The sequence below is a fragment of the Pleurodeles waltl genome, chromosome 2_2 (genome assembly GCF_031143425.1).
Source record: "Pleurodeles waltl isolate 20211129_DDA chromosome 2_2, aPleWal1.hap1.20221129, whole genome shotgun sequence".
In the NCBI taxonomy this organism is placed as follows: domain Eukaryota; kingdom Metazoa; phylum Chordata; class Amphibia; order Caudata; family Salamandridae; genus Pleurodeles; species Pleurodeles waltl.
Window position 1 is genome coordinate 189,622,859 of NC_090439.1, and position 27,492 is coordinate 189,650,350.

At 45.4% G+C, this 27,492-nt stretch overlaps 1 protein-coding gene across 1 annotated transcript in view; it reads left to right on the forward strand.

Moving 5' to 3' along the window:
• Nucleotides 1–786: 786 nt before the first annotated feature.
• GABBR2 (gamma-aminobutyric acid type B receptor subunit 2) overlaps nucleotides 787–27,492 on the forward strand; it is a 3,493,747-nt gene continuing 3,467,041 nt past the window's right edge. Inside the window, exon 1 of the mRNA XM_069219613.1 lies at nucleotides 787–1,756. Within this exon, the coding sequence (XP_069075714.1) occupies nucleotides 1,457–1,756 (300 nt within the window). The 5' untranslated portion in view covers nucleotides 787–1,456. The remainder of the gene's footprint in view (nucleotides 1,757–27,492) is intronic.

Genomic DNA, 27,492 nt, shown 5'->3' on the forward strand with positions numbered 1-27,492 from the left:
CCTCATCATGGCACCAAACAAGTGCTGGCTTACTCTGCTGTACAGCAGGAAGCCTTCACTTAGATTTACCTCAATTACTATGTATGGCTGTTAGATGGCTCTACTCACACACCTACAGCGCCATTGACTCCATTGAGCCTGACTGGACACTGTTAATAGTCACAGTGTGACTTGGGCCCATCCCAAACTCCCTGGCAGCTATGAATCAAGGCATGGGGCCGCTGCTTACTTAGCACAGTCTAAGGGTAGATTAGCACTCGATTATCAGTCTAAGGCTAGATTAGCACTCGATTATCAGTCTAAGGCTAGATTAGCACTCGATTATCAGAGTGCTGCACGAAAACGGGCCGACTTGTTTTCCTGCTGTTTTGCCCTTCTTTCTGAGACAACGATTTGATTGAGGTTGCCTTGTTGCCCTGTGAGTACCGGTACTCTCTTTGGCCATGGAGAAGTTCCGGTACTCAAGGGCAGGAAATTCAAAAGTGCCGGTACTTAGTACCGGTGAGTACCGGCCCATTTAAAGCACGGAGTATCTATCAATGCATCATCAGGTTACTTGTGGGGAAAAAAATGAAAGTCCACCGTCTAATAGAACATATAGTTACCCCTATGTCATGCGCTGTTAAACTTTAACCCCTGTCTGAGCCTCCCCGCTCCCCAGCTGTTTTATACACAGGTGCACGTGCAATGTTAGAGGCGCCTTTGAGTCCAGCCGCCTTCCTTTGAGTCCTTTTCAAGTAATACGTTGTTTGCTCCAGCTCAACTGCACCCTCTGAGTGATAAGCCACAAGCACCAAAACCAGTGATGTGTCAGGGCTCCTGTTAGGACTGCCCTCCGCGGATGAAAGAGGGGCGGAGGTACAGCGAAGCCCGGACCTGGAGCGAAGCGGAGCTGTCCTCCTCCGCCTTCACGCGGCTCCCCTAGGGCGCTCGAGAGGCAGCAGCGGTGGCGCACCCCCAGCAGGTGTCACTAGGTGGCTCCAGCAGCGGCCGCATCCCCGCGCCGCCTCTCGCCGGAGCACGCCCGCGCGGATGCAGAGCAGAGGCCGGCGCAGCCTGCAGGCAGCTCGAGGCAACCGAAGCGCAGAGGCAGCAGTGGGGGCGCGCAGCACACCCCGAGGAGGCTGCGCTGCTGCACGTTTCCTTACATACTTCTCATCGGCTGCGCATAGGGAGAAGGAAGAGGCGCCATTGACAGGAGGAACCGGGATCCGCCGGCGGCGCAGGGAGGACTCGCCCGTTCCTGGAGGGGGGGAGGAGTAACGGAGATCTCTGGAGCAGCTGGTCTCTTTTTCATCATTTTTATTATTATTATTTTTGGTATAACCGGTGACCTGGCACCAGTGGGAACCTGGTGAACAACCACTACCTGGACCCCGGCATACCCCGCGCCTGCTGGGGCAGGCTTCCCCGGAATGAGAGCGGAGTGAGGGCGGTTGGCTCCGGCGCCCCGGGCATGAGCCCGAACCGGACTGGGCCCCGTGGCGGGGGCAGCCTGGTCATGCTTCTGTTGCTGCTGATGTTGGGCGTTGCGTTGGGAGCCGGCACTGCCAGGGGCTCACGGGGCACGGCGCTGGGGCAACCATCCAACGGCACCCCGCTCTCCATCATGGGGCTGATGCCGCTCAGCGAGACCGTGGCCAAGGGCAGCATCGGCCGGGGCATCCTGCCCGCCGTGCAGCTGGCCATCGACCAGATCCGCAATGAGTCTCTACTGCAGCCCTACTTCCTGGACCTCCGCCTCTACGACACGGCGGTAAGTGCTTCCCGGCAGGGGTGCTGTGCTTGGCGAGAACCAGCAGAATATAGCATCCCTTCCCAGAGGGCACTCTCCACAGGCTACCTGGGCACCACAAAGGGCATACATGGAGCGCACACAGTGTCGACGTGCTCCATAGATTTAAGATTTCGCTTTTTTTTTTATGTAGATGTTTGACTATAGAACGGCACCGAGGAAGGTTGTGTATGCAGACTATGCCCCCACTGACAATAGGCTGCATACACGGCTGCTCGCACGCTGCAATGGAGCTGCAGGCACGGGTGGGAGCGAAGCCTGGACATGCCTTGCATACAGTATGGCTGATTGCAAGTACCCCTGTATGCGTGGTAATGATACGAGGCGAAGAGAATAGCGCTGCTGCATACACCCTGGCCATCCCTTGGTGGATGCTTACAGAGGCAGTTGGCCGATGAATGGGTTCCCACGTTTAATTTCCAATACGAACACATATGTAAGGTTGCTTCTACTTCCAGGGTACCATTCTGCTGAAAATTGCACTGTGCAGGGCGTTTTACACAACAGATGCATGGTAACATATTTCTGTCGGCATAGATATTTCGTGTGTGTCTATGTGTGGAACGGCACAAATGTGTTTTCCGGTACTCTGGTGTGCCCGTTGAAGGCGAGGTGTTGCCGTTTTCCCTTGCAGCTTGTTCGTTGTATGGAGGAAGATGTCCTTCCAGGGGTGTGCATTGGTGGTGAATACTAATCAGGGGCTTGGGGGCTTCGTCACTCGGATGTGGCGTGCTCTGGGCACGCGTGTGAGGATGATGGATTCTCCGTGCACTGATACAGCAGGACCCTCACTGGCGTTCTCGTACAATATCGCAAACAATGCAGGGCGGGTGTACTGCTCATCTGTTGGGTGTATAGCATGCCTCAGTAAAATACACGTTTTGTGAGCCTGGGAGGCTACGCAAGAAAATGCTATCCAGAGGATGACTGGCATTGCCCCTCTTCCCAAGCCCAGTAGCGGGCTTTAGCCGCGTTTTGTCGTGGGTGCTAAGCCAGGGCCGGTTCTGTGATGGGGAGACGGGACGAAGAATGAGCGGCATTACTTAGATTGACTTTATTATTGATTTGAAGAGGGTGGGCGGTGGCATTAAGTGGTGTCCTAGCGTGCCCTGACATGGGTCTTTCTTTGGAGCTGTAGCATTTCGTTCTTGCTGAGCACGGGTCGCTCCTTTCTGCTGCTCGGGGGGACGTGTACAGGCCGAAATGTGTCGATTGACGGAACACCTGAAGGTGGCAGCAATTTGTTGTGTGAGCGCCTGGGACTCCACCATTATTAAGTCAACCCGTCAGCGGTGATACCATTCTGCACCCCTTAATTGCTCCCAAGATTACTTCTTTTTTTGACGCCACATATCCCTTTTTACTAGCTGCCACCGACAACATGGCGCATATGCGTGGATATACAGTTGTGTGACTACATGTGCGTAGAACCGTGCACGAGCATTATGTGAGGTTTAGCATGTGCATCAGAACCCATCTCTCAGTCCCCCCATCCCCGAGATTCCACTGGGGGCTGTGGTTTGCGCAAGAGACTCGCTGTGAATCTAGCACGGTGGCATCTGACTATGAATATGATTGCTCGGCGGAGGCAGCCACAGCCATGATTATTGTCAGGAATGCATCCGTCGGTGTCTGTTGTCTTCCTCCTCTAGGTGTGTTTGTGCATGCTGATGTGTTGTAATCATATCTCTCACCCCATTCCCGAAAATGGAAATACAAGGTACCACCCACCCGAAGCGGTGCATTGTTAAGTGTCGTGCGCCTGTTCACAGATGAAACATTTTGACAGAAAACCCACACTGCTCTTGCACTCAGGAGTCGTTATTTTCGTTTCAAGCGCGGGTTAACGACTACGAAATATATAATTTATATTAATTTCCCTACCATACGTATTTGCTTTCATGCACAGAAACATGCACACACTACAGCAAAAACCCATACATTTAGTCAGAGAATAAAGGACGCACCTCATAGTGTGTGGAACATGACAGACAGAGGCGTAAATAATGTAGCGATTTATTTTAATAGCTTGAAGCATTTTATGACAAACCCTAAACGCTTTCATTCGTCCAACGGATTTTAATGTTTAGAACCACAGATTGTTCAGTAGGAGATTTTTTTTAGATTTTTTAGATATAAATTACATGATTTCATTACTTCACAGAGCGCGGGACTGCAATCTGGATAGGCTCAAAGTGGCTTTGGTGTCCCTTTTTTTAAAGGAACGACTCGTTTTTGCTTTTAGGTGAAGAACGCACAGCTATAAAATACTCTACCTAAAAGACAAACCTAAAACATATTTGTTTAATGCTTTTCTCATAATTTGCAGATCTGCATTCTCATTGGCAAGCCAGCTGGTAGTGAGTGTGGTTTTGAGCGTGAGGTAGCAGGGGAGGGGCTACTCTTAGTTTGCTGTCAACTTGTGAAAAATCTAAGAGCAGGAAACACTGCCCATGTAAAACGTCTGCTTTTAATGGAGATAATGAGTAACTGGGTCTCAGTGCGATATATCCCAGTGCCCCTCCCCTTCACACTTTAGGGACTGTGATCTCAGAATATGTGGCCAACACCGCTACATGGAAATAACCTCTGTGAACCCAAACTACACACATGGTAAATATACAGCACAGTGGTAAAGATGACCAGAGTGCCACAACCCACAACTAAGGAAAATCTCTAAGACAGCTACCCCAAAAGTTGGAACACAAAACGATACACATGCAAGTAATAATTTCAAGGTTTTAGTCGGCAGTGTTTGTGTAATTGTAGCCTTAATGCAGCGACGTTTTTGGGTTATTTATCATGCATGGTGTTACTCATGTTTTCTTTTTTAACCTTTTATCCACATTTCTACCACTCACGTAGAAATCGCAGATAAATCGGGGGTTCATGCTTCTCTCTATGTTAAATTGTCCACCAACAGCACGAGGGTCCCATCAGTCTCAACTCCTCACTTGACCAATACCATGTGATCCTGGGTAAAATATTTTTTTTCTCCCTGATCCCTTATCTTCCAACGCCTGGAGGCCTTTTAGAGTAGACATGGGCTCTGCACATTAAAACAAGCACTGGCAAAGTCAGTAGATCTCACTTTTTGCTTTTGGTAATGAGTTTGGCTTCTGCTAGACAGCATAGGCAAAAAGGCGGTTAAGGTCAATGCGAAAAAGCATTGGCGAAAAAACCTCCTGCCTGATGCTGTATACGCGGGCATGTATCATCACACATTTGCATTTATGCATCATGATGCTACAGTGGCACCACTGTGCTGACGGACTCGAGCACCTGCATCAAAATGCACGCACACTTGTGCAGTGTGACACTGTGGTGGCCGCTTTTCTTTTTAAATATATCATTCCAAGATTGCGGATACTCATCTTGGAGTGGTGAAATATAAAAAATGATCGAAAGTGTATGTCTTAGAAAGAAGCATCCTGGCAGCAAATTAGAGCCACTGGGCATCCTGAAACAAAGGGGGCAGAACAGACTAGCCACTAGTGGTTGGTGAGCAGCAGAACACCGCTGTGCAGCATGATATGGCGGATCGATGAACAGAGTGGGGTGAGGGGAGCAACTGGTGAACTGCGGGTCGTGGCAAAATATAAAAAAACAGCAGGATGCAGATGGACTGGCTTAACAACGGACAAGCTGGGTGGACAGTATAGCCTGTGGTGGAACAGGGTTGCCATAGGGGAATTATCACAGTGGGAGACAGCAATTACACATACTTCTGTGATGTTTTAAACGCAAAAAAATCAAAGTAGCTCTTTAAATGTAAGCAGTGGAAGGATACAAGTTATCCAGTCAAAAAAATGTAAAGAAACTATGCTCAAAGTACGGGACAAAAACAAGAGGAAAGCAAGCATTGGACTAGAAAACAAGCCAATTAAATTGACAAGAAAGGAAAGCAATGATAAACAATGGGCTGACAGAAAGGCATCTGTAAGTATTTGTAGTGTATACAACTGGTTTCTCGAAACAGACAGGTAAATCTCTCTTTAGGTTGAGGCTTAAGAAAGAGACTTTTTTGCTCAGCCTACATAGCTGGAGGACTGATCATGGTGTTGCGCCGTACTAACTGCATTGCTTAGTTTCTTCATGAACAACATGATGCAGAAATATAGTTTGTGACGTTCTTATGCTCAATATCAAGTGTACAAATGCAGAAATTCTTGTCTTCAATTCTCATTACGCTTTTTGCCAGTAGTCTTCCCTTGTCATATTGCCTAATATTAAACTAGGTGTGTGGGGAGATCCACTCCGCTGGCGGAGCTAATGGAGTTTTTGGAAATCCGTGCTCTGCTTGGAGGCCGGAGTTCTCCAAAAAACCCTGCCTGCCCCACCAGTGGAGCATAGCTCACGCGGTGCACGCTACATCACTGTATGGGCTGCACAGCGCAAGCTCAGACAGTCTGCGCTTGCGCTGTGCAGCCCATAACTGTGCTGCAGCATGCACTGGAGCAGAGCCTGAGGGAGGCAGCTGGTGAAAAAGACTCGTCGCTGTTGGACGACAAGGAGAGGAGGACCCCTGTGAAGACCCAGGTAAGTACTCGTTGCTTCGTTTTTTTGTCACTGTTTGTGCACCCTGGGGCACAAAAAGGACTTGAACAGCAGCTTTAGCTGCCTGGGCCGTAGGCAGTGAAATCTGCTGTTTCGGCCAGTGCACAAGAGGCCTGAAACAGCAGCCTTCACTGTCTACGGCCCTCCTGAATGCGCCCAATCTCGGAAGCGCTTAGCAGGGTCTGGCTTGCCTGACGAGGCCCGACCCTGCTTAGCGCTTCCGAGATCAGGCACATTCAGGACTCCGGGGGTCACGGAACTCCGCCTCTGTGGAGTTCAACAGTGTGTTTTTTCAATTCCACAGAATTCTGCGGAGTCGGTATCTGTCAACACCGCCCAGGCCTATCCTAAACCCTGCAGGCACAATCTGAGACAGAGCTCATCTGTGATGAGAAAAATACTCCCTTCACCTGACTTTAACTTGGGAAATGCATGCTTCTTTTTCCCATTCCCAACAATAATCTAAACATCACATATGACATTAATGGCCTCTTATAATGTTAGTCCCCTTTATTCTCCAGTCTGACTCAAGTTGTATGGTCCAGAGTTCCTTTTTATGGTGATAATGATCAATTGGTGAAAAATCCTCCTACTGTTTCAATGTAATCCTCAGCGGCTGTTCTAAATAAAAGACAACTGTGTATTTGCCTCAACATGGTAAACATGGGTTTTCCAGAACGTGATACTTACATAAAGATTGCCAGCTGAAGCAAGATTTGGCCCCTCTCGAATGGTATATGTATATCTGTTTGTTAAATGCATAAGGTCTGTAGTTTCCTATGTCTTGCCTTTGTGAGCTGATACCACGCGCGTGTTTTTTGACGTGTGATAAAATGACGAAATATGTAAGAATGGAGAAAGATATAGGAACGGCAGGTGATGTCTCAATGTCATTATTTCCTCTGAATCAGCCCAGAATGCTTTCATCTTTTTCATGCAGTACCTTTTAATTCCCTGGAATGTGTCTGTAGAAATAAAGGAGATTGACATATTTCTTTGGACATTCCAGGTAACATTTTTATTCAACGCTATGTATGTTCGAGTCGGCTCTGAGGTGAAAAGGCAATGACTCATGTCTTGTTAACCACGCATTACTGCGCTCCTGGCAAAGGTTTCGTACTACGTGAAGGAGATTTCAAATGGCCCTAACAGACAGGTCTCGTGTGCGCTGTTGAGGATGCCTCAGTGTGATGTGTTTGTTATAGCTGAGCACATTTTTGTTTCTTCTACTTTGTGCAGAGGTACAAATTACCCCGAGAAATGACATGCTTTACAGAATAACCTTCCACGGTTACGTGCTGTTGGAACCTCGAGCCCAAAGCCCAGCTTTCATGTGGCTTCTGCCCTCATCCCTTTACCCAAGATGAGGCGTTATGGTCAGAGCTGTGGAACTGGGGAACCGGGTTCGAGCAGGCTCAACATGCTGTGATTCTGGGCAAACTGCTTAATTTCCCCATGCCTATAAACAGTGCATGTGACCTTGCGTAATGCAACTGGTGCGCATGATAAGTTCTCCAGTAACCTTCAGATCGAGTTTGCCTATATCTTACAAAACTGCAGAAAAGTGTACTGAGAGGTAAAAACAAAGCCTTAGCATAAGAAAAGACAAATAGATACCCATTTTTGGCTGATTTGTGCAAAATAAAACCAGAAAACCTGGAAAAACACTTCCCCGCTTTAAATGTGTTATCTTAGGCCAGTGGTTCTCAACATTTAGACTTCTATGGATCCCTTCATAATCACTACTTGAACTTGGAGACACCCACTAAATCATTACTGGAATCCAGAGACCCCCATTGAGTCACTACTGGAAGCCAGGGACCCAGCATTTTCGATCATTTGAACCGCAAAACAATACACACAAAAAATACAGACACAATCATTCATCAAACAACTACTCAAGTGATGAAATGTTATTTAATTCACAAAGAAATATAAAAAAAATTAAATTTTAATGGAAAGTTTGTAACCTTTCTAAATTCAATTGAGGCTACTTGTCAATCATCCTATCACAAATCAATCTGGGAATACTAACTTAATTTTTAGCTTTCAATTTTACATCATTATATACAATGTCTTAATATGTTAATGATATTTAATTTTCTAAGCAATCGCAGACACCCTGAGAATTCTTTTTGGACCCCCAGGGGACCCCGGACCTCAGGCTAAGAACCACTGTCTTAGGCAAATGTTTTATTTGACGAAAATTCTTTTTGCTTCATTATCACACATTAAAGCACTTTCAAACATGTGAATGCAGACTTGCAGTTGTACAAAAACATCACTTTTAATAAGTACATTAGTAATGTGCCTTCTTAGTGTCAAAGCTTCCACATGTTAAAGAAATACACATAGCAAATATTTTTGTGCACAGGCTGTAAGATGCGAGCCAGACCCTTAGCTCAGGTATGGCTCAGCTCTTCCTATTAAGTTGTTGGCTCTCCGACCTCTAGTTTACATGGAGAAGTTACATGAATTTTCCTCGATAATATCAGAGTATTCAAAGGTGTACAATAAACAAAATGAAATATAAAGACAAACTTTGAGGAACAGCCCAAATTATCCTGCCCAGGTTGAAAAGCATTGTGCCTCATTAGCTTGTTTGCGGTTGACGAAAAAAATGTTACTACACCTATGGCACTTCCTAGATAAACCAGTAAAGCAGCTCAGCCAAGGACTCAATTTGCCTCCTGCATTTAATATGAAAGGCTGTAAAAGGAGGCCTAGACAACCCAAAGTGAAAAGGCTGTGAAATTATGTATTTCATTTTTTCTACAGTTTTATATTGTGTGGAGTGGAACACATGGGTGTCACAGCGCTTTAAGTAAGGACAGTTTCAAACACATTAGGACCTTAGATTGGTATGTTACATTTTGCTGAGGATGGATGCCAAGTTGCAAATAACAAGCAAGGAAAACCATATTTTTTGAGTTGTGAAAAGGTTACCTGATCAAAATGTAAATAGTAAGATGAAGGCATTCAGACACACAAACTGCCTCTAGACTTGGTGGAATGGAACCACCACAATTGATTCCTCGTGGTCAGCTGGCCTCATGATGTTGGGAGACAGTTGTTCCAGCCTCAAGCCCTGCAGTATTAGGTTCAACATCTCCGCAGTTCGAGACAGTCACTTGCTTATTTATTATGGTAGTTAATAGAAAACATTTGGTTTGATGTAACGGCATGGTGAAAAACAGTACTTTCCAACGATTAACCCCTTCGCTGCCAGGCCTTTTCCCCCTCCTGTGCCAGGCCTTTTTTTGCCTATTTGGGGCAGTTCGCGCTTAGGCCCTCATAACTTTTTGTCCACATAAGCTAACCAAGCCAAATTTGCGTCCTTTTTTTCCAACATCCTAGGGATTCTAAAGGTACCCAGACTTTGTGGGTTCCCCTGAAGGAGGCCAAGAAATTGGCCAAAATACAGTGAAAATTTCGTTTTTTTCAAAAAAATTGGAAAAAGGGGCTGCAGAAGAAGGCTTGTGGTTTTTCCCCTGAAAATGGCATCAACAAAGGGTTTGCGGTGCTAAACTCAGCAGCTTCCCAGCTTTCAGGAACAGGCAGACTTGAATCAGAAAACCCAATTTTTCAACACAATTTTGGCATTTTACTGGGGCATACCCCATTTGTGCAATTTTTTGTGCTTTCAGCCTCCTTCCAGTCAGTGACAGGAATGGTCATGAAACCAATGCTGGATCCCAGAAACCTAAACATTTCTGAAAAGTAGACAAAATTCTGAATTCAGAAAGGGGTCATTTGTGTAGATCCTACAAGGGTTTCCTACAGAAAATAACAGCTGAAAAAGAAAAATATTGAAATTGAGGTGAAAAAAACATCAATTTTTCTCTACTTTTTGCTCTGTAACTTTTCCCTGCAATGTCAGATTATCGAAAGCAATATACCGTTACGTCTGCTGGACTCCTCTGGTTGCGGGGATATATAGGGTTTGTAGGTTCATCAAGAACCCGAGGAACCCAGAGCCAATAAATGAGCTGCACCCTGCAGTGCGTTTTCATTCTATACCGGGTATACAGTAATTCATTTGCTGAAATATAAGGAGTAAAAAATAGCTATCAAGAAAACCTTTGCATTTCCAAAAAGGGCACAAGATAAGGTGTTGAGGAGCAGTGGTTATTTGCACATCTCTGAATTCCGGGGTGACCATAGTAGCACGTGAATTACATGGAATTTCTCAAATAGATGTCTTTTTTACACACACCCCTATATTTGGAAGGAATAAATGTAGAGAAAGACAAGGGGCAATAACACTTGTTTTGCTATTCTATGTTCCCCCAAGTCTCCCGATAAAAATGATACCTCACTTGTGTGGGTAGGCCTAGCGCCCGCGACAGGATATGCCCCAAAACACAACGTGGACACATCACAGAAAACAGAGCTGTTTTTAGCAAAGTGACTACCTGTAGATTTTTGCCTCTAGCTCAGCCGCCACCTAGGGAAACCTACCAAACCTGTGCATTTCTGAAAACTAGAGACCTAGGGGAATCCAAGGAGGGGTGACTTGTGTGGCTCGGACCAGGTTCTGTTACCCAGAATCCTTTGCAAACCTCAAAATTTGGCTAAAAAAACACATGTTCCTCACATTTCTGTGGCAGAAAGTTCTGGAATCTGAGAGGAGCCCCAAATTTCCTTCCACCCAGCATTCCCCCACGTCTCCCGATAAAAATGATACCTCACTTGTGTGGGTAGGCCTAGCGCCCGCGACAGGATATGCCCCAAAACACAACGTGGACACATCACAGAAAACAGAGCTGTTTTTAGCAAAGTGACTACCTGTAGATTTTGGCCTCTAGCTCAGCCGCCACCTAGGGAAACCTACCAAACCTGTGCATTTCTGAAAACTAGAGACCTAGGGGAATCCAAGGAGGGGTGACTTGTGTGGCTCGGACCAGGTTCGGTTACCCAGAATCCTTTGCAAACCTCAAAATTTGGCTAAAAAAACACATGTTCCTCACATTTCTGTGGCAGAAAGTTCTGGAATCTGAGAGGAGCCACAAATTTCCTTCCACCCAGCGTTCCCCCACGTCTCCCGATAAAAATGAGACCTCACTTGTGTGGGTAGGCCTAGCGCCCGCGACAGGATATGCCCCAAAACACAACGTGGACATATCACAGAAAACAGAGCTGTTTTTAGCAAAGTGACTACCTGTAGATTTTGGACTCTAGCTGAGCCGCCACCTAGGGAAACCTACCAAACCTGTGCATTTCTGAAAACTAGAGACCTAGGGGAATCCAAGGAGGTGTGACTTGCGGGGCTCGGACCAGGTTCTGTTACCCAGAATCCTTTGCAAACCTCAAAATTTGGCTAAAAAAACACATGTTCATCACATTTCTGTGGCAGAAAGTTCTGGAATCTGAGAGGAGCCACAAATTTCCTTCCACCCAGCGTTCCCCCACGTCTCCCGATAAAAATGATACCTCACTTGTGTGGGTAGGCCTAGCGCCCGCGACAGGATATGCCCCAAAACACAACGTGGACATATCACAGAAAACAGAGCTGTTTTTAGCAAAGTGACTACCTGTAGATTTTGGACTCTAGCTGAGCCGCCACCTAGGGAAACCTACCAAACCTGTGCATTTCTGAAAACTAGAGACCTAGGGGAATCCAAGGAGGTGTGACTTGCGGGGCTCGGACCAGGTTCTGTTACCCAGAATCCTTTGCAAACCTCAAAATTTGGCTAAAAAAACACATGTTCCTCACATTTCTGTGGCAGAAAGTTCTGGAATCTGAGAGGAGCCACAAATTTCCTTCCACCCAGCGTTCCCCCACGTCTCCCGATAAAAATGATACCTCACTTGTGTGGGTAGGCCTAGCGCCCGCGACAGGATATGCCCCAAAACACAACGTGGACATATCAAAGAAAACAGAGCTGTTTTTAGCAAAGTGACTACCTGTAGATTTTGGCCTCTAGCTCAGCCGCCACCTAGGGAAACCTACCAAACCTATGCATTTCTGAAAACTAGAGACCATGGGGAATCCAAGGAGGGGTGACTTGTGTGGCTCGGACCAGGTTCTGTTACCCAGAATCCTTTGCAAACCTCAAAATTTGGCTAAAAAAACACATGTTCCTCACATTTCTGTGGCAGAAAGTTCTGGAATCTGAGAGGAGCCACAAATTTCCTTCCACCCAGCGTTCCCCCACGTCTCCCGATAAAAATGATACCTCACTTGTGTGGGTAGGCCTAGCGCCCGCGACAGGATATGCCCCAAAACACAACGTGGACATATCACAGAAAACAGAGCTGTTTTTAGCAAAGTGACTACCTGTAGATTTTGGCCTCTAGCTTAGCCGCCACCTAGGGAAACCTACCAAACCTATGCATTTCTGAAAACTAGAGACCTAGGGGAATCCAAGGAGGGGTGACTTGTGTGGCTCGGACCAGGTTCTGTTACCCAGAATCCTTTGCAAACCTCAAAATTTGGCTAAAAAAACACATGTTCCTCACATTTCTGTGGCAGAAAGTTCTGGAATCTGAGAGGAGCCACAAATTTCCTTCCACCCAGCGTTCCCCCACGTCTCCCGATAAAAATGATACCTCACTTGTGTGGGTAGGCCTAGCGCCCGCGACAGGATATGCCCCAAAACACAACGTGGACATATCAAAGAAAACAGAGCTGTTTTTAGCAAAGTGACTACCTGTAGATTTTGGCCTCTAGCTCAGCCGCCACCTAGGGAAACCTACCAAACCTATGCATTTCTGAAAACTAGAGACCTAGGGGAATCCAAGGAGGGGTGACTTGTGTGGCTCGGACCAGGTTCTGTTACCCAGAATCCTTTGCAAACCTCAAAATTTGGCTAAAAAAACACATGTTCCTCACATTTCTGTGGCAGAAAGTTCTGGAATCTGAGAGGAGCCACAAATTTCCTTCCACCCAGCGTTCCCCCACGTCTCCCGATAAAAATGATACCTCACTTGTGTGGGTAGGCCTAGCGCCCGCGACAGGATATGCCCCAAAACACAACGTGGACATATCACAGAAAACAGAGCTGTTTTTAGCAAAGTGACTACCTGTAGATTTTGGCCTCTAGCTTAGCCGCCACCTAGGGAAACCTACCAATCCTATGCATTTCTGAAAACTAGAGACCTAGGGGAATCCAAGGAGGGGTGACTTGTGTGGCTCGGACCAGGTTCTGTTACCCAGAATCCTTTGCAAACCTCAAAATTTGGCTAAAAAAACACATGTTCCTCACATTTCTGTGGCAGAAAGTTCTGGAATCTGAGAGGAGCCACAAATTTCCTTCCACCCAGCGTTCCCCCACGTCTCCCGATAAAAATGATACCTCACTTGTGTGGGTAGGCCTAGCGCCCGCGACAGGATATGCCCCAAAACACAACGTGGACATATCAAAGAAAACAGAGCTGTTTTTAGCAAAGTGACTACCTGTAGATTTTGGCCTCTAGCTCAGCCGCCACCTAGGGAAACCTACAAAACCTATGCATTTCTGAAAACTAGAGACCTAGGGGAATCCAAGGAGGGGTGACTTGTGTGGCTCGGACCAGGTTCTGTTACCCAGAATCCTTTGCAAACCTCAAAATTTGGCTAAAAAAACACATGTTCCTCACATTTCTGTGGCAGAAAGTTCTGGAATCTGAGAGGAGCCACAAATTTCCTTCCACCCAGCGTTCCCCCACGTCTCCCGATAAAAATGATACCTCACTTGTGTAGGTAGGCCTAGCGCCCGCGACAGGATATGCCCCAAAACACAACGTGGACATATCACAGAAAACAGAGCTGTTTTTAGCAAAGTGACTACCTGTAGATTTTGGCCTCTAGCTTAGCCGCCACCTAGGGAAACCTACCAAACCTATGCATTTCTGAAAACTAGAGACCTAGGGGAATCCAAGGAGGGGTGACTTGTGTGGCTCGGACCAGGTTCTGTTACCCAGAATCCTTTGCAAACCTCAAAATTTGGCTAAAAAAACACATGTTCCTCACATTTCTGTGGCAGAAAGTTCTGGAATCTGAGAGGAGCCACAAATTTCCTTCCACCCAGCGTTCCCCCACGTCTCCCGATAAAAATGATACCTCACTTGTGTAGGTAGGCTTAGCGCCCGCGACAGGATATGCCCCAAAACACAACGTGGACATATCACAGAAAACAGAGCTGTTTTTAGCAAAGTGACTACCTGTAGATTTTGGACTCTAGCTGAGCCGTCACCTAGGGAAACCTACCAAACCTGTGCATTTCTGAAAACTAGCGACCTAGGGGAATCCAAGGAGGTGTGACTTGCGGGGCTCGGACCAGGTTCTGTTACCCAGAATCCTTTGCAAACCTCAAAATTTGGCTAAAAAAACACATGTTCCTCACATTTCTGTGGCAGAAAGTTCTGGAATCTGAGAGGAGCCACAAATTTCCTTCCACCCAGCGTTCCCCCACGTCTCCCGATAAAAATGATACCTCACTTGTGTGGGTAGGCCTAGCGCCCGCGACAGGATATGCCCCAAAACACAACGTGGACATATCAAAGAAAACAGAGCTGTTTTTAGCAAAGTGACTACCTGTTGATTTTGGCCTCTAGCTCAGCCGCCACCTAGGGAAACCTACAAAACCTATGCATTTCTGAAAACTAGAGACCTAGGGGAATCCAACGAGGGGTGACTTGTGTGGCTCGGACCAGGTTCTGTTACCCAGAATCCTTTGCAAACCTCAAAATTTGGCTAAAAAAACACATGTTCCTCACATTTCTGTGGCAGAAAGTTCTGGAATCTGAGAGGAGCCACAAATTTCCTTCCACCCAGCGTTCCCCCACGTCTCCCGATAAAAATGATACCTCACTTGTGTGGGTAGGCCTAGCGCCCGCGACAGGATATGCCCCAAAACACAACGTGGACATATCACAGAAAACAGAGCTGTTTTTAGCAAAGTGACTACCTGTAGATTTTGGCCTCTAGCTTAGCCGCCACCTAGGGAAACCTACCAAACCTATGCATTTCTGAAAACTAGAGACCTAGGGGAATCCAAGGAGGGGTGACTTGTGTGGCTCGGACCAGGTTCTGTTACCCAGAATCCTTTGCAAACCTCAAAATTTGGCTAAAAAAACACATGTTCCTCACATTTCTGTGGCAGAAAGTTCTGGAATCTGAGAGGAGCCACAAATTTCCTTCCACCCAGCGTTCCCCCACGTCTCCCGATAAAAATGATACCTCACTTGTGTGGGTAGGCCTAGCGCCCGCGACAGGATATGCCCCAAAACACAACGTGGACATATCAAAGAAAACAGAGCTGTTTTTAGCAAAGTGACTACCTGTAGATTTTGGCCTCTAGCTCAGCCGCCACCTAGGGAAACCTACCAAACCTATGCATTTCTGAAAACTAGAGACCTAGGGGAATCCAAGGAGGGGTGACTTGTGTGGCTCGGACCAGGTTCTGTTACCCAGAATCCTTTGCAAACCTCAAAATTTGGCTAAAAAAACACATGTTCCTCACATTTCTGTGGCAGAAAGTTCTGGAATCTGAGAGGAGCCACAAATTTCCTTCCACCCAGCGTTCCCCCACGTCTCCCGATAAAAATGATACCTCACTTGTGTGGGTAGGCCTAGCGCCCGCGACAGGATATGCCCCAAAACACAACGTGGACATATCAAAGAAAACAGAGCTGTTTTTAGCAAAGTGACTACCTGTAGATTTTGGCCTCTAGCTCAGCCGCCACCTAGGGAAACCTACAAAACCTATGCATTTCTGAAAACTAGAGACCTAGGGGAATCCAAGGAGGGGTGACTTGTGTGGCTCGGACCAGGTTCTGTTACCCAGAATCCTTTGCAAACCTCAAAATTTGGCTAAAAAAACACATGTTCCTCACATTTCTGTGGCAGAAAGTTCTGGAATCTGAGAGGAGCCACAAATTTCCTTCCACCCAGCGTTCCCCCACGTCTCCCGATAAAAATGATACCTCACTTGTGTGGGTAGGCCTAGCGCCCGCGACAGGATATGCCCCAAAACACAACGTGGACATATCACAGAAAACAGAGCTGTTTTTAGCAAAGTGACTACCTGTAGATTTTGGCCTCTAGCTTAGCCGCCACCTAGGGAAACCTACCAAACCTATGCATTTCTGAAAACTAGAGACCTAGGGGAATCCAAGGAGGGGTGACTTGTGTGGCTCGGACCAGGTTCTGTTACCCAGAATCCTTTGCAAACCTCAAAATTTGGCTAAAAAAACACATGTTCCTCACATTTCTGTGGCAGAAAGTTCTGGAATCTGAGAGGAGCCACAAATTTCCTTCCACCCAGCGTTCCCCCACGTCTCCCGATAAAAATGATACCTCACTTGTGTGGGTAGGCCTAGCGCCCGCGACAGGATATGCCCCAAAACACAACGTGGACATATCAAAGAAAACAGAGCTGTTTTTAGCAAAGTGACTACCTGTAGATTTTGGCCTCTAGCTCAGCCGCCACCTAGGGAAACCTACCAAACCTATGCATTTCTGAAAACTAGAGACCTAGGGGAATCCAAGGAGGGGTGACTTGTGTGGCTCGGACCAGGTTCTGTTACCCAGAATCCTTTGCAAACCTCAAAATTTGGCTAAAAAAACACATGTTCCTCACATTTCTGTGGCAGAAAGTTCTGGAATCTGAGAGGAGCCACAAATTTCCTTCCACCCAGCGTTCCCCCACGTCTCCCGATAAAAATGATACCTCACTTGTGTGGGTAGGCCTAGCGCCCGCGACAGGATATGCCCCAAAACACAACGTGGACATATCACAGAAAACAGAGCTGTTTTTAGCAAAGTGACTACCTGTAGATTTTGGCCTCTAGCTTAGCCGCCACCTAGGGAAACCTACCAAACCTATGCATTTCTGAAAACTAGAGACCTAGGGGAATCCAAGGAGGGGTGACTTGTGTGGCTCGGACCAGGTTCTGTTACCCAGAATCCTTTGCAAACCTCAAAATTTGGCTAAAAAAACACATGTTCCTCACATTTCTGTGGCAGAAAGTTCTGGAATCTGAGAGGAGCCACAAATTTCCTTCCACCCAGCGTTCCCCCACGTCTCCCGATAAAAATGATACCTCACTTGTGTGGGTAGGCCTAGCGCCCGCGACAGGATATGCCCCAAAACACAACGTGGACATATCAAAGAAAACAGAGCTGTTTTTAGCAAAGTGACTACCTGTAGATTTTGGCCTCTAGCTCAGCCGCCACCTAGGGAAACCTACCAAACCTGTGCATTTCTGAAAACTAGAGACCTAGGGGAATCCAAGGAGGGGTGACTTGTGTGGCTCGGACCAGGTTCTGTTACCCAGAATCCTTTGCAAACCTCAAAATTTGACTAAAAAACACATGTTCCTCACATTTCTGTGGCAGAAAGTTCTGGAATCTGAGAGGAGACACAAATTTCCTTCCACCCAGCGTTCCCCCACGTCTCCCGATAAAAATGATACCTCACTTGTGTGGGTAGGCCTAGCGCCCGCGACAGGATATGCCCCAAAACACAACGTGGACATATCACAGAAAACAGAGCTGTTTTTAGCAAAGTGACTACCTGTAGATTTTGGCCTCTAGCTCAGCCGCCACCTAGGGAAACCTACCAAACCTATGCATTTCTGAAAACTAGAGACCTAGGGGAATCCAAGGAGGGGTGACTTGTGTGGCTCGGACCAGGTTCTGTTACCCAGAATCCTTTGCAAACCTCAAAATTTGGCTAAAAAAACACATGTTCCTCACATTTCTGTGGCAGAAAGTTCTGGAATCTGAGAGGAGCCACAAATTTCCTTCCACCCAGCGTTCCCCCACGTCTCCCGATAAAAATGATACCTCACTTGTGTGGGTAGGCCTAGCGCCCGCGACAGGATATGCCCCAAAACACAACGTGGACATATCACAGAAAACAGAGCTGTTTTTAGCAAAGTGACTACCTGTAGATTTTGGCCTCTAGCTCAGCCGCCACCTAGGGAAACCTACCAAACCTATGCATTTCTGAAAACTAGAGACCTAGGGGAATCCAAGGAGGGGTGACTTGTGTGGCTCGGACCAGGTTCTGTTACCCAGAATCCTTTGCAAACCTCAAAATTTGGCTAAAAAAACACATGTTCCTCACATTTCTGTGGCAGAAAGTTCTGGAATCTGAGAGGAGCCACAAATTTCCTTCCACCCAGCGTTCCCCCACGTCTCCCGATAAAAATGATACCTCACTTGTGTGGGTAGGCCTAGCGCCCGCGACAGGATATGCCCCAAAACACAACGTGGACATATCACAGAAAACAGAGCTGTTTTTAGCAAAGTGACTACCTGTAGATTTTGGCCTCTAGCTCAGCCGCCACCTAGGGAAACCTACCAAACCTGTGCATTTCTGAAAACTAGAGACCTAGGGGAATCCAAGGAGGGGTGACTTGTGTGGCTCGGACCAGGTTCTGTTACCCAGAATCCTTTGCAAACCTCAAAATTTGGCTAAAAAACACATGTTCCTCACATTTCTGTGGCAGAAAGTTCTGGAATCTGAGAGGAGCTACAAATTTCCTTCCACCCAGCGTTCCCCGAAGTCTCCCGATAAAAATGATACCTCACTTGCGTGGGTAGGCCTAGCGCCGGCGACAGGAAACACCCCAAAGCGCAACGTGGACACATCCTAAATTTTGGAAAAAAACAGAGGTGTTTTTTGCGAAGTGCCTACCTGTAGATTTTGGCCTCTAGCTCAGCCGGCACCTAGGGCAACCTACCAAACCTGTGCATTTCTGAAAACTAGAGACCTAGGGGAATCCAAGGAGGGGTGACTTGCGGGGCTCGGACCAGGTTCTGTTACCCAGAATCCTTTGCAAACCTCAAAATTTGGCTAAAAATACACATGTTACTCACATTTCTGTGGCAGAAAGTTCTGGAATCTGAGAGGAGCCACAAATTTCCTTCTACCCAGCGTTCCCCCAAGTCTCCCGATAAAAATGATACCTCACTTGTGTGGGTAGGACTAGCGCCCACGAAAGGAAAGTGCCCAAAACACAACGTGGACACATCACATTTTTTTATAAAAAGCAGTGCCTACCTGTGGATTTTGGCCTGTAGCTCAGCCGACACCTGAGGAAACCTAGCAAACCAGTGCATTTTTGAAAACTAGAAACCCAGGGGAATCCAAGATGGGGTGACTTGCGGGGCTCTGACCAGGTTATGTTACCCAGAATCCTTTGCAAACATCAAAATTTGGCCCAAAAAACACTTTTTCCTCTCATTTCGGTGACAGAAAGTTCTGGAATCTGAGAGGAGCCACAAATTTCCTTCCACCCAGCGTTCCCCTAAGTCTCTCGATAAAAATGGTACATCACTTCTGTGGGTAGGCCTAGCGCCCACAAAAGGAAATGGCCCAAAACACAACGTGGACACAACATATTTTTTCACAGAAAACAGAGGTGTTTTTTGCAAGGTGCCTACCTGTGGTGTTTGGCCTGTAGCTCAGCCGGCCCCGGGGGGGGGGCAGAAATGCCCTAAAATAAATTTGCCCCCCCAACCCCCACCCTCCCCCGCCGGGAGCGACCCTTGCCTACGGGGTCGCTCCCCCTGCGTGACATTGGCACCAAAAAACAAATTCCCGGTGCCTAGTGGTTTCTGCCCCCTTGGGGGCAGGTTGACCTAAACTCAGCCAATCTGCCCCCAAGGGGGGCAGAAATGGCCTAAATACAATTTGTCCCCCAGGGGAGCGACTTTTGCCTGATGGGTCGCTCCCCATCTCTAAAAAAAAAAACAAAGAAAAAAAAGAAAAATTCCCCTGGCGCCTAGAGGTTTCTGCCCCCCCCCCCGGGGGGCAGATCGGCCTAATAATAGGCCGATCTGCCCCCCGGGGGGGCAGGAATGGCCTAAAATAAATTTGCCCACCAACACCCACCCCCCCCGGGAGCGACCCTTGCCTACGGGGCCGCTCCCCCTGCGTGACATTGGCGCCAAAAAACAAATCCCCGGTGCCTAGTGGTTTCTGCCCCCTTGGGGGCAGATTGACCTAAAATTGGCCAATCTGCCCCCAGGGGGGCAGAAATGGCCTAAAATACAATTTCCCCCCCAGGGGAGCGACCCTTGCCTAAGTGGTCGCTCCCTTTGCGTGAAATTCACGCAAAGAAAAAATTCCCTGGTGTCTAGTGGTTTCTACCCCCCTTGGGGGCAGATTGGCCTCATCAAAATATAATTTTCCCCCAAGGGGACCGACCCTTGCCTAAGGGGTCGCTCCCCACCAAAAAAAAAAAACGGTCCCTGGTGCCTAATAGTAGGCCGATCTCCAGGGGGGGCAGAAAAGGCCTTCCCGAAAATATGCCCCCCTGGGAGCGACCCTTGCCCAAGGGGTCGCTCCCTTTTGTCAATAACAATAAAAAAAAAAAAAATCCCTGGTGTCTAGTGGTTTCTACCCCCCTTGGGGGCAGATTGGCCTCATCAAAATAGGCCAATCTGCCCCCAAGGGGGGCAGAAATGGCCAAAATATAATTTTCCCCCAAGGGGAACGACCCTTGCCTAAGGGGTCGCTCCCCACCTCAATAAAAAAAAATGAAACAAAAAAAAAAAAAAAATTGTCCCTGGTGCCTAGAGGTTTCTGCCCCCCCTGGGGGCAGAAAAGGCCTTTTAAAAAAAATGCCCCCCCTGGGAGCGACCCTTGCCCAAGGGGTCGCTCCCTTTTGTCAATTTCTAAGAAAAAAAAAAAATCCCTGGTGTCTAGTGGGGTTTCAAAAGCCGGATTGCAAGCAATCCGGCTTTTGAAACCCTCGGAGGGACTTCAAAGGGAAGGAAATACTTTTCCTTCCCTTTGAAGCCCCTCCGGGCCTCCCAAGTGATTGAAAAAGAAATGCTTTTGCATTTCTTTTTCAATCGCGCTGGAAGCAGAGCTTCCAGCGCGACGAGGGAGGCCCCTGTGACACATCAGCGCGCGCGCGCGCGCTGACGTCACAGGGGGGGGGTGGGGGGGGGTCGGGGGTGGAAGGGGAAGGTCTTCCCCTTCCATCCCCGACTTGGGGGGGGAAGGGGGGTGCACGGGGGGCGCGCTAGCGCGCCCCCAAGTTCCCCTGTGCCATGGACGAGATGATCTCGTCCAAGGCACAGGGGAACTGTAGCCTTGGACGAGATCATCTCGTCCAAGGCACAGAAGAGGTTAAAATGCACTGGAATAGTGTGGCGACACTGAATTAGAGATGCAGGTCTCTCTAAGCTAGTTAACTAGCCTTGTGAAGTTGCGTTGATGGCAAAGGGAGTGATTTTTAATAGTTAGAACAGGAGGGTTACCATTTTTACTTCCAATATGGCAACCACTGTTTGTGGTAGGATTACACTGCTAGCATCGGTCGGTTTAACAGTTTTGTCTTTGTTTAAATCCCGTCTCCTGACATGGCAGCCTCCAGAATTCAAGTTGGAATCATAAAGAAAATAGTAGCATCTTCCCTAGTTTTGGTATACATGACTGCTGGCATGCCTACGATCCTGTGTGTGATGCAAGAAGGTCCAATAACTGCAATCTCCCACCCACCAGGTTCTGCAGTATAAGGTCTAGGGGTGGGCAGTAAACTCTGCTCTTCTGGCGGAGTTTGCAGAGTTTTGCCCACGCCGTTTGGAGCATGGAGTTCCAGAAAAAACTCTGTTAATCACTGCATGGTGGACTTTTTTGCGCACACCTCGCAAACGTTATGTTGGCGAATGAGAAAATTCAGTGCTAGACTGCCTTCTGGTGAGATGTCTCAATGTGAATGGTCATGGTAGGTCACTACCGCTCGCTTTGAGAAAGCTGCTGCTTGCATTAAGAAAGCTGCAGCTCAAGTAGACAATCTACTCAATAGGCAGAAAGAAGTAGCATTCCCTGGCGCACTGCGTGGTGTCGTTTGCGCTGATTGTACAGTGCGGGACACGCTCCTGTTGATAAAAATCTCTGCAAGCTGTACAATGTTCTGGAATTCCTCCACATTCAGAACTCCATGGAACCTGGTGGAGTTTTCTAGTAACTCTGTGGGATTCCACAGAGTGAAACTCCGCAGGTTCCACCCACCCCTAATCAGGTCCAGCAGGGCTACAAATCGCTCCACAGCTTTGGAGGGTGACAGCTATTCTCTATCCATCTCTCTATCGCCTCTCTCCTTGTCAGTCATCCTGCTGCTTCTATAGCAACTGTTTTCATCAAGCCAGCAGGCAACTGCCCCATCACTCACTGAAAACTCAATGAGGCATTTGAGTTAAACACTGGCATTGCATCGTCCGACTGCTGCAGGGATACTTCTCTGTCCTGGTTGGCTTAGGTGTCATGAACCTCAGAAGTCAATTTTCTGCTTTAACTGGAGTGGGTTAAGCAGGCCAGTGAGACGTATTAATGAACAACTAGATCATTTCTTACAGTCTGCTCCATGGAATTCCATAGAGGATCCGGTACCAATCTGCCATCTTCACAATGTTACCCTAATTTTGGGGCTTTATTTGCTCTTTACTGATTTTCATAACATACGTTCTGTAATTTGCTTTGCTTTGAATTAACGGTCATATAAACACGAACGTCTTTCAGTGCTTAACTGACACCTAACGCCCCTAGTTGAGAAACAGTACCAACCCCCCACTATGTGTCAGATAAACGCTCAAATATAGGGTATATTATGTTAAGCATGAATGCTGCTAGGTATAACCTTTATCGAGGTGAGGCAAGCGTAATAGATTTTGAAATCCCGACTTTAGGCAGATTTGTGTGGGTAGAAAAAATTAGCGCATTTTACTCTGTGATTTGTAAGTTGAGCGTATGTTGTTCATACATTTAAGTAGATTGGCTGAATGTTTTGTAGTCCGATGTAAGTGATGACATTTTGGGAACACGTTTATATATTATCATGAATGAAAATTATGTTGTTTTAATCTGAGTTTCTCCAGAAAAAACACTACGTAGGAGTTTTAGTTGTTTGTTTACACACTGGGACTCGTAGATAGTATTGTTTTTATGTCCATCACACTACAGAGGTGTGCATGTATTGAAAGATGTGTGACGTTTCTTTTTGTGAGCACGGCCGATGTAAATGGCAGGAACATGTCAAGCAGCTTTTCTCAATAAATGAGATATGTGTAGCTACGAGTGTCGGCACCCGTTTCTTTGGAAGGAGATTGTAGATATTTAGTATACAGAGAAGCTACACTCCCTTATGATTTAGAGTTCAGCAGCTATGACAGTACTTTGGATTTAATATATATTTATATATAGTAATATTTATATATATATATATATATATATATATATATATATATATATATTACATACACATAAAAAATATAAAGATGTAACAAATAAACAAAAAAAAACCCAACTATTTCCAGTTTATTAATACTTAAAAAGTTAACAACAGATAAAAATAAATTTTGCTAAAAATATGTAAAAATGATATAAATTATATATATTAAAAATACAACATTAAATACACAAACACATAATAATAAATATTTTAACAATATTAACAAAACTATTCAACTGTAAAAATAATAAATATACAATTCCTACTCCAGTATCTGCAACAGTAGGAAAAGCGTTGAAGGGATAAAGGGCCAGATGTAGCAAGGTCCGCACTTGCGATTTGGGAATTGCGAGTCGGTGCGACTCGCAATTTCCAAATCGCAAATTCGGATGCAGAACGGTGTAATAATTAATATTAATGAGGTGGGTCGCATTTTGCGACCCCATAGCGAGTCCCTGCACTCACATGGATGGTGGCCTGCTGAAGTCAACAGACCTCCATGTCTGTGACTGCTTTTTCAATAAAGCAGTTTTTTTTTTCATTTTGCAGCACGTTTTCCTTAAAGGAAAACGAGTGGCAAAATAAAAAAAATAACGAAACCATTTGTTTTTGTTTTTTCAGTGTAGGCAGTGGTCCATTGGACCACTGCCTGCTCTGAAAACACCTTTTTGCCAGCATTCACAAAGGGGAAGGGGTCCCCTGGGGACCCCTTCCCTTTTGCGAATGAGTTACCACCAGTGTGACACTGGTGGTAACTGCGAATTGCGATGCGAGTCGCAAATAGGAAGAGAACACCCCTTCCTATTTGCGAGTCGCAGTCACAATTTGTGAGTCGGTAGCGACTCGCAAATTGTGAATGTGCATCGCAGAAGGCTGTTAGCATGGCGCAAACTGCGATTTACGCAGTTTGCACCATGCAAACGGCTTCCTACATCTGGCCCAAAATGTACTTTTCCCACTTCAGTCAGAGCAACCTTAGGGAAAGCTTTGGAAAAGAAGGTAAAATGTACTATCTCCACTTCACTGTGTGCAATAGTAGGGACAGCTTTGGACACCAGAGGTGTAACATTTACTATTCCCACTCCAGTGTATGCAACAGCAGGAAAAGGGTCGACCGCAGAAGGGGTAAAATTTACTATTCCCACTCCAGTGTGCAACAGTAGAAGAAGCTTTGGGCTCAGAAGGGGTCAAATTCACTATTCCCACTCCAGTCTGTGCAACTGTAGGGAGACCACTGAATACCCAGGGGTAAAATTTACTCTTCACACTCCAGTGTATACAACAGTAGGGAGAGCCTTGGACTCAGGATGGGTAAAATTTACTATTTCCACTTCAGTTGTTGCAACAGTAGAGAAAGGGTTTGATACCAGAGGGGTACAATTTACTATTCACACTCCAGTCTGTGCAACAGTAGGGGAAGCGTTGGGCTCAGGAGGGGTAAAATGTACTATTCCAACTCCTGCCTGTGCAAAAGCAGGGAAAGCTTTGGACTCAGGAGAGGTAACATTTACCATTCCACTCCAGTGTGTGGAACAGTAGGGAACGTGTTGGATTCAGGAGGGGTAAAGTATACTTTTACCACTCCAGTCGGGGCAACAGTAGAGAAAGCGTTGGACTCAGGAATGGTCAAATTTCCTGTTCCCACTTCAGTGTGTGCAACAGTAGGGAAAGCAGACTTGGAGGGGTATAATAAGCTATTTCCACTCCATTCAGTGCACAGCAGAGAGAGAGTAATTCACTTCAAACAAATCAAATCTCTTAAATACACATAGGTATAACATTCTAAATATTAAAATTATATTTCTAAATTTTAACATAAATATAATAAATTACATAATTATTACAATTTTAAATAGTTACTATCAATTATAACAAATTACTAATATAAAGCAATGGACATAAAAACAATAACATAGTTAGCATATTAAGTAATAAATAAAACAATTTTTAATAAATGAATACATATCTTTTAATTTAGCATCACCGAAATAACTCCCCACCCTATTTCTCTACAAACTAAACATCACACTTCTAAAATAGAACGTAACAAATATGAAAATTTCACAAATAACATAATTATAAAATGTCTAATTTATAATAAAGTAACCTGAAATACTACTTAAAAAATATTTTAATTACACAATTTACGTTATTAATTATAAATTAAATAATTAATGTGAGTTAAAAATGAATTCTAATTAAATATCATCCAACCCTGCACCCCTACAAACCCTACAACCCACACCTAACATATTAATAAAAAGTAAATAAATGAATTACACAATTTAAATAATCAATTATCAGCTATACAATTAATATTAATTAAAAATGAATCATAAATTAATTAATTAATTTCCCCAGCCTAAACCCCCAAAAAACCCACAACCCACACCTAAACATACCTTCAAAATAAATTAATTACACTATTTACATAATTCATTATCAATTAAATAATTAATAATAACTCAAATGATAATTCATTATAATTATTTACTACCCACCCTGTACCCCTACAAACCCCACAACCTGCTATACCACAGAAAATTACAAATAATAATTACATTACAATTAAAAACAACTAAACATTTGCAAACTACATTAAAACGCATTAACGATAATTATACAAACAATTTATAATGTACACAATTAAAATATATACTAAAATACATAAAGATAATTAAAAAACAATATTCTTTACAACAATATTTTTGTGAATGATATTGCCAACGTAGATATGTTTACATCAATATTACTTGCCTTAGAAAATTTATATTTTTGTCAATACCATTCCTGCATGACAATGTTTAGTATCATGATATTAAAAACTCAATATTTGTGTGCCTCCATATGTTTAACTCAATATTTTGTCTGAATACCCATATATATCATCAGGGCAGCAGTAATGTACTATGTGTGAAAAAGTGGATGCCTTGCCTGCATGATGAGGCGATTGATGTGGATATGGAGTGATTAAGTCTCAGTTGTAAATCCACTTTGTCTCTTTGTCAGAAACAACATGTTAACATGATCAGGATATTACTTCCTTTCAGCACCTTGTGGTATTGCTCACCACTGTTTGCTCAGTTGGGTAACATCTTCATATGTCTGCTGCCTGTGATGTATTTGTGGGCAATACATCCTTTTTACGTTACAGTCTACCAGACAGTGCAGCTGTCTGGTTTGCTAAAGATATCTTGGGGACTTTCAGAAAGTTGACCTAAGAATGCATTCTGCACGTTGAGAACCATTGGCTTTTGTAACTCACACTTTCTGGCTTTCCATTTGCTGGCTTTCTTTGCTTTAGGCTCTTCAGATTCAGTTTGGCCCTCCTGTTGCCTAAGCTGTGTTTGCAGTTTTCTTCCACTAACTTCCTTTCCGTTAACAGGCCTTTAAATCTTGTTCTTATCTTGTCATGTTTGCTGTGCATTCAGAGACTGAGGCCAAGTGTTAGGTGCTGTCTTCCAAGGGCGATCATTTACTTTTCTTTCTCTGACTTAAAAGTGAGAGGATTTATGTAACAATCTTGCTGGATACTGGGTGTAGGAAAGAGTTTTTTCTAGCACACAACAACATTTAAATGAACTGTGTAAGCATTTCAGAATATATCAGAACTATGAACACAAATAAAGCACATTGTTATTCTGAAGCGTGTTGGAAACAAATACTTTAATATGATCGAAACAAATCATTAAACTATGTGATGCAATTTCCACTCTTCTTTTGTCCGTGTTTTGCATAGCTTTATTAGTAACACTGTATGTTTGTGCAAATATAATGGTCATTTCAATAGAAAATGTGTTGTCGGTAATGATAGTGTGCTACCACGTCATGAATACTCCACTCTATGCAACTCCACTTTACTCTGCACCACTCCACACCACATCACTCCATGCCACTGCACTCTGCACCGCTCCACTCTACTCCGCTTCATGCTACATCTCTATACTCTACCCTGTACCACTCTG